The sequence below is a fragment of the Dermacentor variabilis genome, chromosome 7, assembly GCF_050947875.1.
Source record: "Dermacentor variabilis isolate Ectoservices chromosome 7, ASM5094787v1, whole genome shotgun sequence".
In the NCBI taxonomy this organism is placed as follows: domain Eukaryota; kingdom Metazoa; phylum Arthropoda; class Arachnida; order Ixodida; family Ixodidae; genus Dermacentor; species Dermacentor variabilis.
This window is the reverse complement of record NC_134574.1, coordinates 137,521,495-137,539,885: the sequence shown is the minus strand read 5'-3', so window position 1 is coordinate 137,539,885 and position 18,391 is coordinate 137,521,495. Positions and strand designations below refer to the sequence as shown.

At 41.9% G+C, this 18,391-nt stretch overlaps 1 protein-coding gene across 3 annotated transcripts in view; it reads left to right on the top strand.

The window, feature by feature from the left end:
* Positions 1 to 18,391, top strand: part of Brms1 (breast cancer metastasis-suppressor 1-like protein) — a 29,247-nt gene that overhangs the window by 3,008 nt on the left and 7,848 nt on the right. For all 3 annotated transcript variants that reach the window (XM_075699378.1, XM_075699379.1, XM_075699380.1), the window contains exons 3-8: positions 1,264 to 1,391; positions 4,976 to 5,055; positions 12,035 to 12,131; positions 12,810 to 12,902; positions 14,271 to 14,335; positions 15,714 to 15,744. In XM_075699378.1, coding sequence (XP_075555493.1) covers positions 1,264 to 1,391; positions 4,976 to 5,055; positions 12,035 to 12,131; positions 12,810 to 12,902; positions 14,271 to 14,335; positions 15,714 to 15,744 — 494 coding nt within the window. The remainder of the gene's footprint in view (positions 1 to 1,263; positions 1,392 to 4,975; positions 5,056 to 12,034; positions 12,132 to 12,809; positions 12,903 to 14,270; positions 14,336 to 15,713; positions 15,745 to 18,391) is intronic.

Sequence of the window (18,391 nt, the reverse complement as noted above, 5' to 3'; positions counted from 1 at the left end):
TTGTTGTTCAAGGCACACCAAGTGAACTCGGAGAAAAATAAACTCCCGCATGATAATTTCCAACGAATGTGCGCCAGCCAATACTCCTGCTCACAACTGCGCTTCCCTTTGGCTACAGGTCAAAGCAGTTGTTATTAAATTGTAGACTGTGTGTGTCCAATAAAATGGAATATAGCCTTCTTCATGTGAAGCTTGGACAGAACACCTGCAAAGACGGGAAACAGGCAACTTGGTCAGCATTCCTCCAAACACCTTGCTGCCTGCAGCCAGCAATGACGTCAGTGCTGGATCAGTTCACCCTCCAAAGTCATTAGCTCCTTGCCGTCACCCGAAAGTGTAACATAGTGCTGACAGCCTGTCACTTCCAATATGGAGTCGTTTGCTCTGTACCCACAATGTTTTGACGTGTTTTGACGTGTTTTGACGTGCTATTTGTATGTCTGGTATGGTCAAGAAATCAGTTCTTCTTTGTGCTTTCGTTTATGAACTACTGTTCTTATTCGGGCAGTGGGCAGTACCTAGCTTATTTGGTTTGTTGAGTACGAAATCTCAGGCTTTTATGCTGAGAAAAACAAGTAAGATAACACAGCACACTTCATAATAGTTTTGTTTTGGAGGGCTGGTTGCATAAATACACAAAAAGAAAAGGAAAATGCAAAGGTAAACAAGCTGCACCAAAACTAGGCAGTTTTGATCATGAGTCCCTATTTGTACTGCAAACTTATATTCGTGTTTATGTGTATCCATCACAGCGTGCTTGTTTACAAGACAAGGCAAATCATATTTTTTTCCCTCTGATGTGGGAATTCTTGAGCCTTTGTAGCGAAACTGTTCAGGGGAGTTTCAGAATGATTACATTGGGTTTATAGACAGTACATGCATCTATGAACGCAACGAAAAGGCTGTGTGTTACTCAGTTGGTGGTGTAAATCCAGAAAAAAGAGTGATAGCATGAATGTATATTGCCTTTATTTTGTTTTGTTTTTTATTCCATATTTTAAATAGAATGGGACAAAAAAAATGTTTTTTTTTTTTTACACCTAGTTGAAGAAACAGGAACAAGACATTGTGCGCAGTTCTGCCACCCGCATCTGTGTCCTCGTGGCATTTCATTAACTGCAATATGTACTGTCTAGTTTGTTGGTTATTGCACCGTGTGTTGTCGTATGGTGCAGGCAGTTAACAAGAAGTTTATTAGGCCGGTCACAAGTAACATGTGTACTTCTCCGCATTCACAAGTGAGTGTAACCAATTTCTGCGCAGGCTTTACCTCGAGCGAGCGAACCAAATCGAAGCAAAACTTGAAGAGGTAAAACTGGGCCGCGCGCCTGAATACCTGCAGCCGCTTGAAGACCTCCAGGACAACATGAGGATACGGATAGAGGTCGCAGGTGTGTCCTTGGTGCCCCTTGTGTTTCTCGGATGATTGTGCTTGCTTTTCGGTTGCAGCAGAAACCTCACTGTAGCATCACTTGGAAGTCAGTCTTTTGCCAGTCTTATACATGCTGCCTTCATTACTTCAGGTGTTGAGAGTGTTAAATCAGGTTGTGAAATAGTGTAGTACTAGTATTTGGCTGGTGTGGTGAGGACGAATGGACAAATTAGCATGGACTACTGCTACTATACGCATGCTAGTTGGTTTGTCATGGTCATATGGTAACAGCTTTTTACACGTGGATGTCCGCCTAATGCATCATGCCAGTCACTTTGTCACGACATACTCGAAAAAGTGTTGTAGGTATAATGCATTTATTACCAGTTGTGTGTTCCTTCAAAGCATTGTCGTACTATAGGAAAACAACAGACTGGTTGTCCATATTTCTAATTCTATAAAAATCAGCAGGCTTCAGTTATTTCTCTTGCTCTGCGCACATTTACTGAGTAACTACAGCAGCTTTGGCAAAACGTAGTACTAGCACCGGCAAATATGTTCTAAAGCATGTAATGTTATTTTTTTTTCTCCCATGTTCTCGCTTATGGTTTCATAAACATTCACCAAAATTGTTTGTCGTTGTGGCTGTCTTTTACTTATTCACTTTGAAATGGATTTTGGGGTGTGTTCACCTAAGCACAGACTAAGGGGGGTCCCGACTATTTTTAGTGTTTAGCAAAATTTTTACATGAGGTTGGGAAATGTCTCTGTAGCAAGGAATCAGCCTTCGATTTGCGAAAGTTAGCACAGATTTTTTGAAAAATATTCTTATTTCACTAAAGGTAGAAAAAAGTGTTTTAATGAGTTGCAGATCTTACAAATTCGAAAACCTATCACTCTAAAATTAATGCAGTTTACCCTGCCTGTATTTTTATTTTATTTTTTAAAATCTACACCATTAGTACTATTGGCCTCCGGGAAGCTAAATTTGTCACCCAGAGTAGGTCTTTGCAAAATTGCCATACTTCGGTTTTTTGAGCAACTGCCTCTGACTGGCCCCGAAGTCAGGGGTTTTATTGGACCATATTAGCTAAGGCGATGAAGCTGAAAAATATTTTTGAGGAATCTTTAAAAGGTTTCTCGTAAACTAAAAAAATAAGTGTGCAACTACACCACGTATTTATTTCATTCTAAAATCCCAAAAATGCCAACTTTGCAAAAATGGTGAAAATTGGGACATTTTAGAGACGTTTAAGAAAAAGTTAATTGCCGATTTTTATGAAAATTTCATAGAATACCCACCCAGAACTGGTAAATCTAGTACTGCAAAAACATATTGCATTATTTGAAGTGAGAAAATTAAGCCTATTTTTATAACCATGTATGGTCATTTCAAGGTTATGTCTCATTCTAATAATAAAATAAAAATCACGCTCATATTGAATTCTGAACTCATTCTTTTTGTTGTAGTTAACGAGCGTGACTCAGACTGTCTTTCTTTTTTGCCACTTTTTAGCCGTGAACTGAGTTTAGCTCTAGTTTTTGGGGCTCCTGCATCCGTATTCCTACTATGGTACATTGAGGTAGCAAGCACACGAGAGCGTGTATGGCAAATTTGTCAAGACTTGTCGGCAGACCTTGCATTGATCTATAATTGCATCTGCTGCCTGAAATACTCCCGTGTACGTGAATGATACACCAGCCTGGGGAAGCGTGATAACGCCAGTGCAGTCGATGAGCCAGCTGGGCATGTTCAGGGGTTGTGTTCTGAAACGTTCGCCTTCCGCGATAGTTTCGCCACCGCGATAGTCATGTTCGATAAATCATGCGACAGCTTACCCGTGACGTCAGCGTGCACTACGAACATGCGCTGTCGAACGCTTCACATCGCATGAAAGAGTGCACCGTACGAGCGCAGAGCCGCTCGGATGTGTTGTTTTGTAGTGTAGTGGCCGCAGTATGGGTTCTGCGCACGACTATGGTTGGTTACGGACGCTTTAGGTAAAATAAATTGAATAAGGAAGTGTGAAATGTTTTAAATGAATCAACAAATATTGCCGCGAAAGAACGCATGTAAGGCGCCACAAAAAAAGGATACTATAAACTACCACCTATCTTATCTCTGCTACACTCCACCACCAACCGAATGCCAGAAGATGCTAAAAGACGTGTTCGTTTATTCAATATATGTCGAGAGCACCCATTGACACTATGACACTAAAATGACGTAGGTCGGAACTACTAGCTGGCGCTGTTTATTTTCCGGTTTTGCTAAAACCGCCAATCAGCGTGTGCCGTTGGCGGAGGCGTGGCCAAGGCAATAGTTTCGCGGAAGGGAAACGTTTCAGGATAGGGACCCAGGTGAGGAACGTCCTAAAACAGGTCCCAAATATTTTTTTCCTTTTCACTTAAATTCTTGTGTAAGGTTTTCATAAAAATCGGCAATGATTGCTTTTTTGAACGGCTCCAAGATGTTCCAATTTTTGCTATTTTTGCAATTTTGCAATTTTTGTGATTTTATAACAAAATAAATATGTGGTGTACATAGTTCCATACTTCTTTCTTTAGTTTGCAACCTTTTGCGAATTTGTCATAAATATTTTCCAGTTTCATCACCTTAGCTAAAATGGCCCAACAGAAACCCTGATTTTGGGGCCACTCAGAGGCAGTTGCTCAAAAAAACCAAAGTTTGATCATTTGTGAAAGACCTACTCTGGGTGACATTAATTGAACTTCCCATAGGCCAATAGTACTAGTGGTGTATATTTACAGGATTTACATTTACAAATTAACACAAATTACAGGTAAATTGTGTTAATTTTGATTGGTACACCTTCACATTTGTAAAATGCATATCATTAAAATGCTCTTTTTCATCTTTTTTATGAAATAAGAATATTTTGCAAGAAATTTGTGCTGTTTTGCAACACAATAGTTTATTCTTTTCCGCAGTAACATTTTAGCACCTCGTACAAAAATTTCTCTGAAAACTAAAAGTAGTCAGGACCTGCCTAGTCAGTCCTTATCTGAACACATCCTTTGTCACTTTTGTTCACAAAATTATAACAATGTATCCTCCTTAGAGCAACGCCTTTCTGGAACTGCAGGTACTTCAAATAAATAAAGGATACATGCTAGTATGTTTTGGGTGTGTATTTGCATAAGTGAATTTTTTCTCTTTAATCCCTCATCATATGTTACAGCTGGGGTAGCATACCAAGCCTGTCGCTAAGCTAACCTCTCCAGTTATGATGAACTCTTTTGCACGTGTGCATTTCGCAAAGCACTCCTTTATGTCTATGCACTTTCCATCCAATAATTCTTGGAATGTGCAAATTTTGTTACTGTGGGTAGGTTACATGGTGCGAATAACATGACAGTGAGTGTCCAAGGGCCCCACAGTATGAGGCTACTGGTCCGAGATGACGCACCATCACTCTTTTTGAGTAGCTCGTGTCATAGGAGCAAAAATTCAAAATATTATTTGTTTATTCATTCATTTATTTATTTTTGTTCACCATTGTGTGCGGGAAACTGCTTCTTGCAAGGCCGACCTTCCTCATACCATGGGAACCTACAGCATTGAATGTATTACTCCCACAGGTATTCTGCGAGACATGAGGTTGAAAAACATCAAACGGAAGTACGATGCTGAAGAAATTGCTGCATTCCAAAACTTTGAGGTGAGGCTTCATTTCCCTGTTTTTTTTTTTCTTTCTCCTTTCATTGTGGGTGCCATTGCTTCTTACACAAAATATGCCTGCCGATTTAACGACGAGCAGTTGCTCACTGTCACGTGCATTGACTTGTTTTTGGAAAAAATTTAAGGTACGAGTAGCCTTGTTGATGTCAAGGCAGTCGGTGGACATAATTTCTCATCACCTAGGTGTTGCTAAGCGCTTTAGCTAACATGTTTCCAAAGAGCTCTTCACGAGGCCCTTAGGAAATTTTGTTTGTGCACTGGAGGTGGTTACTTGCGCAGAATGTTGAGTTGAGCTAGATGGTGGGTTGTATCCATGCTACAACATGACTTTTTTCAATAATAGGTTCAGGAGTGCCCGAGATAAAAAATAAATTCACTGCTTTAGAGGAAACACTACCTCAGCAGGCTCCTATCTTCAACACACAGAAACACAGGAATCACTTTGCTTGGCCTACAGGGCAACGAATTTGATGAGATTTCATTGCATTTAAATGGAAAATGTCAAAAATATACCGACTGTAGGGAAGCTACGCCGCTATCTTGTACACATTCGAAAAGCTGACGTTTGATTTCGCCTCACGCGGTTGGACTAGATTGGCCTAGGCCGCGATATCGGCGCAGCCTGGGCAATTGCGCAAGGCAAAATTGAACGTCGGCTTTTCGAACATGTACAAGATAGCCGCCCCAATAGTCAGCTTAGGCCACCGATTTCTTTGCGAAAATTGTTAAATGCTGCAAAGTTTAAAAAAGCTTTGGCATCAAGTTTACAACTTTGTAATTTAACAATTAAAGTAGAATATCACAATTCTGTAAGTTACACTTATCAAGGCTTCTAAAGCTAGCAAAGCTGATGCATTATACAGCATTCTGCAATATGCACTGATTTGTGAGGTCTTTTGCGAAACACTTACGAAAACGGTAGCAATCTCGTGTCATGTGCAAATTCTTAACATTTTAAAATCAAGTGGAAACTACACAGCACAGAGAAAAAGGAACAGACAGGACGAGCACTCGTGCTGTCTGTTCCTCTTTCACTGTGTTGTGTAGTTCATGTTATTCTTGCAATATGCACAACATAAACCAACTAAAGACAGTTTTCACTCCTGCTGAACATAGTATTTGTTAACATTGTGCATCAAACATTTTTAAATTGCTTATCTTCCAGCAATTTTCGTAAAAACACTTCAAGGCCCTAAATGAAATTCAGCTTTTCTCTCAAATGCAACAAATGTCAATTGAATCAGACCAACGATTGTCTAAATGCAGATGTGGGACTCCTGTGCCAATTGGGCCATTGTGGTGCCCCCCCTACCCTCCCCCCTTATATCTCTTGGGGGCCTTGCACACTTCCTCCCAGCTTTCCTCCCTTGCACATGCGAGATTGAGCCACCGTCGTCGGCTCAGCCTTGCGTGCTTTCAGTCGCATATACGGTGGGTGGCGATGATTTTATCACCCTTGGACTTTATACCTGACATCACGGCGACGCCACTGGCATAAGTGCACCTGGAGTGTCCATATAATTCCTATTTCAATAGTAAACCAGAGTAGTTCATAACTCTGACTTCTCCATATGGTCTGTTGGTGAAATGCATTTCCAGGCACTTCACCCAGTCTGCTGAGACATTAAAGAAAAACATATAACAAATGTATTGGGCTACGTTTCAAAATTTCTGGCTCTCTATTGCAGAATGCATGTTTTTGTGATTGCTATCACTAATTAACAATCTAGAAGCTCTACTAACAATATTTCCATGTACTAGGCTGTTTCAATATCGAAGTAATCTGCTTTAAAATTCAGCTTAAGACATTCCTTAAGACATTGCAGTAAAGCACTCATGCTTGTTCATTGTGGTTTTAAATGTGCTGCCATATTCCATTATTCCACAACAATTCAGATTGGCCTGCTCCATACTTCTTCAAAATGAAATTTTATCTGCTCCAAATTGCTCCAAAAATAATATTTAGTCTGCTCCAAGCTGCTCCAAAATGCAATTTTAGTTGTGCCAAAAATTGAGCCAAAATGACTTTGATCATATTGATTGATTGAAAAATTGATCCACTGCACCAGCCTGCGCAGCAGCATGCTGCAATGGGAGAAGTGTAGGCACTGGTCTTTCACACCACCGTGTGCAGCCATGTGCAAGCACATGGCTTGCTTCAAGCACGTTTATTCGGACACATTCCTGAAGCAGCCTACCAAATCGGCAACAGCAGAGTTGCTGAAAAAAATCACTGTTATCTAAAAACTGTGTGCTACTTCTACAGGTAGATCATCATTAATAAAGTGCCTATATATCCTAGGAAAGGTGTGCTCAAGGCAAACTAGAAAAGGACACGCTCTTGCCTGCCCCTTGCCTGCAGGATTTTTTAAGAATTTTAATAAAGTTCACAGGTTGGGCAGGTGTGCATTGGTTTGTGTGTTGCAAAAGCCTCTTTCGTACAAGTACATTTCTCTTGGCTTTCACTTATTTTGCCATGTCAGAGTTTCCATGTCATATTCTATACCTTTGTTGTTTTCATTTATTTCATTTAAAAATCCATTAAAGTAGCGAATACCATCGAATGTTATTTTTTAATATTTGTATTTGATTGATAACTAGGTATTCGAAAATTTTCGAATATTCGGTTGGATACGAATATTCGTAACAAATTGAATACATTGGCGACTGTGCGGGAGCGAGCACTGTTCTCAGAATTAATTTGTACCTAATCGGAGGATACATGTCTGATTTCATGCTGCTGGCCAAATTTCACCTGTATAGCACACTCAGCCACTGGACATGAAGTCTTGCGGGAAAGCCAGTCTATCAGGTGCAAGAGGCGTGGGTTTGCAAACAGTGAGGGTGCACTTATAGTGCAGTTGGGGTAGACTGCGCAAAAGAATCCAACTGCAATTAAGAATGCTCTTTTTGGAATTAGAGGTCCAAAGGACCAAACCTCAGCAGCTATGCCTGTCCAAGTGACTTCACTATGCAAATATGCCAGGTCCCTGCCGCAAGCCCCATGTCACGCCTCCGTGCAGCATATTGCATGCCTGTTACATTTCACTATAGAGCGACGGCCGATCCGCTACCGCAATACACGTCCTTGTGATATCTGGGACGTGTTGCACAGATCCTGCAGGCGACGAGCGTTACCACGATTTATAATCATAAAATTTAATCATAATCATACTTCAGAAAATCATAACTTTATAATCATGAAATTGTTTTTTCATACAATCAAAGGTGCCCTCTCCCTTCTTCCTGTAGTATAATGTAGTACACCTCGAATTATTTTGGTGGTAGTGCTGTATTCTTGCAAATGCAGTATCTCGACAACATTGAGTCAGTCGCCTTTTCCATGTGCAAGGAAAACGACGGAATGGTCTTGCTGTATAAGCGGTGCTGCAGAAGTCTTGCTTGCAGGTGATGCAAAACACAGGAAAAAGAAAAGACCGTGTTCTTGCAGTTATTTCCTAAGCAACAGTCATGGCAAACAGTACAGCACCACTTTATTTTGGTTGGATGCGAGTGCGGCTTTTACCTTGCTCGTTTGTTACTTTTGCAGCACAACCCCCCTATCCTGAACTTATTGCCTGACAGCAAATGTGATGAGTGATGGCTGGCACAGTGTCAAATGTGTCCGAGCTTACAGGCGTTTGATGTTGTACAATAAAGCACAGGTTATCAAGAACAGACAGCTAGTGACCATTACTCAATTTTCCAAATTAAATTGAGTCAAATACATAATTTTTTAATAACTGCTTATTAGTCTAATTTTTCTTTACCATTGACAATGTAATTGAATTGTTCCAAGATGTTAAAATAGCCAACCTTCTTAATATGTGTATGTTCATATCATTATTCCATATTTGATTCAGTATTCCAAGCTAAGTATTCATACTTGGTTTGTATTCAAAAATTTCAATATTTGCGTGCCCCTATTTTTAAAGGGACACTAAAGGCAAATACTAAGTCGATGCGTACTGCTTACATACCGTTTTAGGAACCTGGCAACACTTGTTCCGTGCCAAGAAAAGACTTAGCTTACGAGAAAATGTCATCTGTAGGGTCCGAACACCTTTTTTAAAATTTAAATTTCCCACCACACCCAAGTGGGGGAATGGTGACATTGCGTATGCCATCACCGCCCTTTGCTGCCGTCGGTGAGTAAAACGGCGCCCAACAGGCGTTGGTACCGAGCCAAGACAAGAGCGGTGGATTCGCCACTGCAGCTACTTTTTGGTTAAGTCGCGTAGACCATACGGGCATCCCGCTACATCACATGGAAGTCGAGTTCTCTGCTACTGGCAGTTAGTGCGAGTTTCACGAGCCAGCAAAACCAGCGTGGGTGGCTTAGAGTCAAGCGAAAGCGAAACCTTTCAACCGCCCGCTTCGTTGTCAAGGGTAATTTCAATGAGTTCTTTTTGCTAAGAATGAAATAGAAATGGACAGGTAGCATATTATTTCGTCTTATAACACAGTACAAGGACATCTTTTGCAACGCATAGTTGAGTACTAGTAAAAGAATTTGACTGAGGAGTGCTTTCGTCGGCCAAGTACTTGAATGTTCCAAAGATTCTCTAATCATGTCCTGCATTTACCTCAATTTCTCTATCATTAAGAATCTGTTCGGGATAGTATTGATGCCTTAGAGATTCTCGAGCACTGATCTGTCACTTTAGCTTGACTTAATATTTGCCTTTAGCGTCCCTTTAACACATTAACAGGTTGACGATACCTGACGAAGCACTTGTTCAGATTAGTCGCTTATTATAGGCGAGTTGCTTCATTGTTGGCATAGAAGCTTTCGCATCGCAACAGCTTCAAAGGCTGCAAAAGCTTCTACGTCAGCAATGAACCAATTTGTGTAAATTAACCCTTTGCCAGTCACAGGTATTCACCTACTTTGCAATCATTCCGCCTAAGGACAGTTTCATGTGTTTCAGTAAGGGTTTTACTTAAAGAAATTCTTCATTCCTGAGGCTCTTGTACTGTGTACAATCTCCAGCCAGCATAACATTACGGGTGATCGCCACAGGAGCAGTTTTCAGTTGTGCGTGGTGCTCCTTCTGGACAAAAGCTGCTTCACCGGCGAGCTTGCAGCTATGGAATGCCACCCTCACTTCATCATCATTTCGATGCCAAAGAGCTGGCGACAAAAGCCAGCGTCACCTAAAGCTAACTGAAAAGCAATTATGTGCCATGCCTTTGTCTCTCCAACGATCCATAGCCAACATACGAGATGAGTTCTGGGACCCCAAACTGCAATGGGTCATCGACCTTGTGTGTCTCTAAATGACGACGTCATTCTTTGTGTGTCCCCTGTAAAGCACCAGCACCCACCAGACTATGAGGGGGCCCGGCGTTGACTGTTGACGGGCAGACAGAACCTCCATTCTAGGTGACCACAAACCACCACATTAGTTGAAAGCGGTGGCGATAGTTTAGACAAAAATCTCTACTAGTGGGCCGTTACGGGGAGCTTACGAATTGCTGCAGAGAGCCTACAGTGATGACTCTGTGGAAACAGCGTCAACCCCGGTTTCACATGAAATTGCATCTTCATTGCATCGAAGGCGGTCGAAGGTTGGACATCAGAGGTGGAGTCCAGCTGGGTGGTGCATCACTGTGCCTGGAATTTTGCAGGCTGTACAGCAGTTCAAATTGGCCGAGAAGAAAGACCTCGAATTCCCTCGACAAGCGAAAAGGGAAAATGGACTGCTTGAAAAGAGGCACTTAAGTGTTGTGGAGGGTGCTCCAAAAATCATGGAGCGCTTCTTGTAAACCGTAACCATGAAAATTTGTACATAAAACTTGATTTTCGCATCTCTTGGATGTCGCTTTGGACTTCTTTCTCTCCCGGCACCTGGCACGGCACCAGCCAGGAAACCTTCGTGGCCGCTCGGACCCCGACTTCATAACAATAGTCGTCAATTCCTCAGTGCTCTCATCGGGGGATGTTTGCCAGTCGCCGCGAGAGGAAATATTCTTTTCCTTAGCTCTAAAATCATCTTTAGATTCACTAAACTTATACAAATTATTTCTGTAGAAGTACATGCACGAAAAAATGTCGCCTTCCTTTCATCGCTTAACACCACAGCAAGGTTGTACAAATTTCCTAGAGTGTGTTACTAATGGAACTTCGGACAGTGGCTTGTGATCCTTCGAACCCACGTGGACCAATTGCGGAGGCACTCTGGATCCAAATAGGAGATAACTTGAACCAACTGAACAGCCGGCTGGTTTTTGGGCAGTGAGAGGCAAGGAAGTGAAATCTGAGGGGAACTTCCGGTAACACAGTCCCAGTGCCGCGGCTGCTTTGAGATGTGAAATATGGCGGCATAGGTGGACGACAATTGCCACCATGAACAAACGTCACCGTCACCTTGTTGCCAGCGTAACCATGGGAACAGGTAGGGTTACATGGCCGGAAACTAGCCACATTACTGTTCCAACTGCGATACTGGGAGTACTTCTCAGCTGTCTGATCTGGATTCAAGCAATCGGAAAGGACCATCCGAATGTGGCCAGATAACACCTCATCGGCCATGTGAATAACATGGACCTTTCGGAGCGTTCAAGAACGACCATCTGAAAATGCAATAAAGAAATGCTGCCTAAATTCTGCAAGGTGCAGTTATCAGTTATTTAAATACTTTTCTGAAGGTGACGCAAAAACACACACAACAAACCAGCGCACGCATTGGGCACTTCCCACAGTCTGATCGAACCGATGTCTTCGTGTATGAAAAGGGACAGGACACATGGCTGCTAAAGGTTAAGCTACTTCTGTTCGCTATGCCTTCTACATTAGACTTTATCCTGTCTTGCAGCACCCATGTCTTCGTGTTCCTCTGTGCCTGCCCTTTTCTGCTACACTGGAGCGGCTTCACTTTGTTCGCTCTTTATTAGGAGTCTTGCTAGTGAGTTTGCTTTTTTGTGAAATGGAACTAAAGCTTTCCCTTACATTGCAGAGTGAACGAAATTTACTGCGAGACTCGATCCGGTGTGAACTTGAGGATAAGATCAGACGACTTGAGGAAGACCGCAACAGCATCGACATCACGTCAGGTACGTGTGGCATTTTGAAGCCCGCACTCACTCGCTCGCGCAAGCTATTCAGGACCCCAGATTGTCGTTTGAATTACCTGAAGTTGCTTTAGGTTGCCTGACTATCTTAGGTGATGAAAGTTCATACTTAATGTACGGATGGATACACCTGAAAAGGCAGATCTTTTATGCTTTTCATGGAATTTCAAGTAGAATTGCACACACACACACATATAAAGCAGTTGGAAGAACAAATTGCAAAACATTACTTTTGTTATTCAGCAGTTGTAACATGTCCTGGTTGACTGCTTTTGTCAACATGCGAGATTTTGAGAAAAGCAGAAAAGATGTGTTTCTTTTTTTCTATCTTATTCATGCTGTGCCCTATTATGTCGTTAATTTTCTAACTGAAAAAAAAATGCTGTTTTTGAGCATAAATGTTATATATTCCTACTATGTTGCTTTCTTGAGTGAAAACTATCACTTAACTGGAGCACCAGCTAACACAAAATTTCTTTTAGGATGCATTCAAAACATGGCACTCCCGCCAAATTTTTCTTCTCGCTGAATTGAATAAATCTACAAAGGGGCAAAATTTCAATTGTGTATTGGCTTTTATTCATGAACAGAGTCTTGTTTCTTTGTCTCGTGAGCCTGATTTTGTAGCGCTAAGACTGGAGGACGGTTTTCACCTTGCAGATCTATGGAGCGAGCAGATCACCCACAAGAAGAGTCGGCGCAAGACGGACTCAATGACAACTGACAGGCGAAAGAAACCCGTCACCGTCTCCGATATCCTTCGCACTTTGTATAGTTTAGCCTATTGGAGAGCACAATCTTGTGTTTTTGCTTCTGTGGCTAACGTTCAAGTGTGTCCGAAATGTTTAGCTCAGAATTAATTTGTTGCTAAATTCAGGTGTAGTAGAATCAAGCAGTAATGCAACCTGTGCGTTTGGGAATGGGAAGCAAGGCACCAAGTGTAGTCAGCCAGCTTAAAACTGAACATAATGTTGCATAAGTAAGCGTGCTAGGTACACACGACTCTCAGCTAGACTAGTGGCTTGTTCAAGCTCAAGTTTCACACCTAGAGCTGGTATTTCTCAGTGTACACTAAAAAGAAGCACCAAGACAGTTTAGACTGACAAAGTTTTCTTACAAAAACGTATTTTGGTTAATGTGTGGTAATAGACCAATTATTAGCAGATCTAAAACAATGATCTAAAAACAAAGTATTGCTTGGTTTTCTCTGCTGTTCCAAGTTTCCTTGTGCCTTTGGGCTGTGTCTAAAGGTAAATGATAATTAGCAAAGTGCGTATGTGTGCCACAAACGAAAATTAACACTCAGGGCTAGCGTTAAAAGAAGTTGCATCTTCTCCGTCTTTTTTGGCGTTGTGTCTGCAGATTTTTAGTTAATTCAAGGTTGTTAAATTGACTAGTATGAAAGTGTGGTTTCACGTCATCAGCTGTGAAATGCTACAGAAAGTGTGCCAATTTACTAGTGCAGAATTGCGTACGTGTGTCAGTGACGGGGCCATTGACGACAGTCTCTGTCCCTTGCCAAAATCTGAGCTGACCCACGAGTTTTCATATTGCCCATTATTTAAGCAAAGCAAAGGGAAAATCTTTGGCTTACATTTGATTAGGCTCATGCAACAGCGTGATGTGCCGCACCAGTGCTTGATGCTAGCAGGCAATCAGATGGAGGGATGAAGCTAGAAAAATTAAACATCATCATCATCATCAATCTATTTTATGTCCACTGCAGGACGAAGGCCTCTCCCTGCGACCTCTAATTACCCCTGTTCTGCGCCAACTGATTCCAACTAGCACCTGTGAATTTCCTAATTTCATCGCACCCCCTACTATCCTGTAGTCCTACTGCGCTTCCCTTCTCTTGGTACCCATTCTACCACCCTAATGGTCCAACGGTTATCTAACCTGCGCATCACATGACCTGCCCAGTGCCATTTTTTTTCTCTAAGTGTCAATTAGAATATCTGCTATACCCGTTTAAACTTAGGAGGTCGAGACACTTGGTAAAGGGGAGGAGTACTTAGAGAGCTGGGCAAGGCACCCTGTGTACTGAAGTGGGCATGGTCTGCTGCATGATCATGACGCACACTTGTATTTCGTGTCCTTTCCTTGACCTTCTTCATGCACGGCCCTACATTGTGTACATGTTGCGAGAAACCGAGATCCTGGAAGACTGGACGGCCATAAGAAAAGTGAGTGCACATCCCAGCTTGTGCATCTGTATTTTCCCCCCTTTTTATTTTTTTGTTTTTTGCCGTCTCTTTATTGTACAGCACAGCTGGCATGCGATTTAAAGGCCAACCAGCTAAATTTATTATAGTGCAAAAAAAAAAGAAAAGTTTTATCGATAGTGTAGCTACAAAGAAAGCTCAGTGCAATATTGTGCAAAATGCAAATGGGGGCATCAGAAACGCCTCACAAAAAAATACATTTTCTGTGTAGGAACAGAAAAGGCACTGCCATTACATTATAAAACATTGCTCCAACATTATGGAAGACTGACATCAACACGAAATGCTCAGGACATGTGCTGGATGTCTGTGTCTTCCTTAAACCTGTGACCACGTTGCATAATGTCACTATTTAACTAGCCCACTTTTTAGTAACAGTAGCCGCCATTACGGTGTGCTGGAAGTACACAGTATCCAGAGCCAACCTGATTTGAACATACGCGCCTGCTTGTTGCTTCTAACACATAATGTATGCAATGTGCTGCTCCAGTTTCATTATGTTTTCTTCGCACACTTCAAAGCCAAAAATACTATTGGGACAGCTTCCAGTGTGCCCTCTCAGACCCTGGGGTTGACGTCATGCCGACATTATTTTGTAGCTGCGCAGCATAGATATTCGTACAAAAATTACTATAGAGGGAACTGCAATCAATATCTTCGTGTTTATGGCTTCTGATGTTCTTGTGGCATTATTATGCTCCCTCTTTCTATATTTGCAGATTGTCACACTTATAAGGCAATGTTTTGTTGAAAATTGTCAGTTTGCAAAGCCGCGAGGTCGTTTGAAGCCAGGACTAAGTTTAGGCACATCCATATGTACTGCCCTTCATTCTCATGCTAACTTGGTTGCCATGCTTGCAAGTGCCATAGACACCAGAACCAGGGTTCCCACTAGTAATTTTGTAGAGGAAACTCCAAAACTGCGCAACACACTGCTATGGGTGCTTGTTTTCTTCTTCAGGGCAATCTGAACACTGTTAATTAAAAGTATGCTTGGTTCCTAGCCTCACAGCTTTGCCGCACTCTAGTAACATGCACTACTGGTTTTGTGAGATCTCATTGCTGTTATCCTTGGAAGTTGTCTTAACAGTAAAATTAGTTGATTTCAGCAAAAGTTGTGTGTCACAGTGAAATGTTTGTCTATGAAAGGTAATCAAGGAAGCACAGTACTGAGCATCTTGAAACCAAGAATTTCTTTCTTAGAGTATGATGATGATTTGGGATTTTTATGGCGCAGCAGCCGTGCAGGCTATAATGTAAATTGGGTTTTGTCACCAACTTTTGATGCCACTGTCAGTATTTTCTCACTTGTTTGTTGATTTCTCTCCCTCTCTCATAGGCATTGAAGGCTGCAAGGCAGAAGAATGACTGTAAGTGTCTCTCATGACATATGTATTCTTTGACATCTCTTTGAATACTACTTCATCCTATGCATATACAACGCGGTTCATTGTTAAAGCAGCAGTGACGTGACATTTTTAACATAATGTTTAAATTTCATAAATGGAGGTCCGAACGCTTCAAACCCTTGAGAAAAAGTAGTCGCGATCAACGCAGCGCCCTGTGCAATTTAGGATAACCCCTTTTTCCACTGTGTACACAAGTACATCAAAAGCACAGATGAAAATAATTATATTTAAAATATGTTGAAAACATCTTGAGACACTTTTGATTGGAGCTGTGCTGCGAGTTGGAATAAAATGTGTAAGGTGTATTAGAAAAATTAGTTTAAGATAGATGTCTTGGTGTTTGCTCTAGTATCTCGTGCATATAACGTGTTCACTTCTTTCCTTGTCTTTAACAGTGCTTTGCACCCGGCACGTATTTCAAGTGGCTTGAAGGGTGCTTATTTCCACATATGCTAGACGTTAAATAGTTGACGTTCTCAAACAATGACGTCCCCGTCGAGAGCTGTCGCATGGAGTCCGCATTCCGTAAACAACAAAACTCACTGCAGGATTACCGTATTTGCACGAACATAATGAGTTCCTCTCCAAAATTTCCAGTGTCAGAACGCACCTGGCATTATATTTGGGTGACACAATTACGATGCCTTCTTTTTTTTTTCTTCTTTCTAGCGCTGCGAATTCACCTTGCGCAAGAGCGCGCGAGCTGGGCATTGCCACTGTGTATTTTGCACCGTTTTTCTTGCCCCGATTTGGAACGTTGTTAGTGCTGCATCAGTGTCGTGCTGCATCAGTGCTGCATCAATAATAATTGCAACCTTGAACAAGACAATCACTGCAAAGCGAGTGGTTTTCAAAGATGCACAGTAGATCAGCAGACACAGTGTGTGAAATTCTTTGCCCTCTTCGACTGTGTCGAGGGCATTTCTGAAGTGCTGCCTACACGCCACCAGTAACCTTGGTGGCGTGTAGGACAACGCCATTCTTCCCGAAAGTTACAAAAGACTTCAGCAGTGAAAGTGACTAAATTGTGCATGCACTCATCCCTTCACTTTATTTTGTGACAGCAGTTCACAGTGGTGATGAATAAAGCTCTGCGGGCATGCGCTTTCATGTGTCGTTTGCTATTTCGTTGCAGCATCATTATAATCTTAATAATGCACTTTTTTTTGTTCTTCTTTTGAGAGACCGAAAGTCCCTCTTTGCATTCATGATGGCATTATTTACGTGCAAATACGGTGTTGTTAATCCATTCTGCTGCAGTATGCTTTTCTTTAGGCTTGTGCGAATAGTCAATATTTTCAAATATTCAATCCAGTATTCTGTTATCTAATATTCGCTACTGCTCAAATATTAGTATTCGTAGTTTTCAAAGCATTCAACATGAACGAATATACATATTTTTCCGTGTATAAGCCGTACTCTCAGTCAAAACACCCCGGAAAGAAAAAAAAAAGATCTGCACATATAACCCGCGAAAGTAACTGCATACAACTCCCAAATCTTTGTAAAAACAACCTCTATGCGTGCATGCAAAAATCACCCGCGTTGTATCTTCAGCCACCGGCACTGTTTCCCACCTTGACATGAAAACTGTTTACAGCGCAAACACATGCAACCACAAAGTATAAGGGACAGGACACAAGCGCTGACTGTCAACTAACTTTTATTAACGGAAGACGGGTGCCTTATATAAGGGGAAAGGCAGAAGTGAAGAGGGAAGGGAGTGATACAAACGGGGAAAATGACGATGCGCATCGATGAACGAACGTGCTAGCAGTCAACGCATTCAGACGCGAAGAAACAACAAAACGAAAAAAGTAGACAAACACTAACAATAGGCGAGGGATACTAAGATACAATGAAATCAGTAAGCAGCCGCTTCCAAAAAATGAAGCTCTGCCGCAAAAAGCGATACAGAAGGGGTGCTTACGCACTTGCTGCCATATTTGTGTATGTAGAACGCTTCCAAACTGACGCGCGCCGTCGCGTCGGCACTTTTGCCGAGAATCTGCCGAGTTTTCATGTCAAGTATGCACCAACTCGCCCAGAAGGAAGTTTTAATAATGTTTCCCACCTCTTTGGCGAATTTGACGGAGGAGAACTTTGTCTTAAAGGTGGTTTCACTGTACAGCAGGCCACGCATCCGTAAAACCACATGTCGAGGTGATATTCATGTTGCCGTGAAGCGACACCCTAAGTCAAAATTCGCATGTAGACCACCACCCGGATTTTACCGCTAAATAAAAAAAAAATTTAGCGCATGTTATACACTCAAAAATTGATCAGTTTCAAAACAGAATCAACAGTTTTGGTGTTGGTGAAAAAGTCACTTCATAAACTAATAGCCAAGACAGGGCAAAGACGAGTTCATGTACAGTCGTCTACTGATGCACCTGCTCGATTATTCAGACGTATTATTCGCAACAGCCATGCTGTTTCCCAAGAGCCGTATGGCCACTGTAAATAGATTTGTGTCGACACAGCACTGAGCCGAAACTTTGGTGACCAACACCTAGCGAAACAGTGCTGGTTAGGTCTGACAGCCAAGGCAGGTGCGGCAGTGGACGGCAAGACGTTTTGGGAAGTTTTCTGCTGATCGGTGATTGTG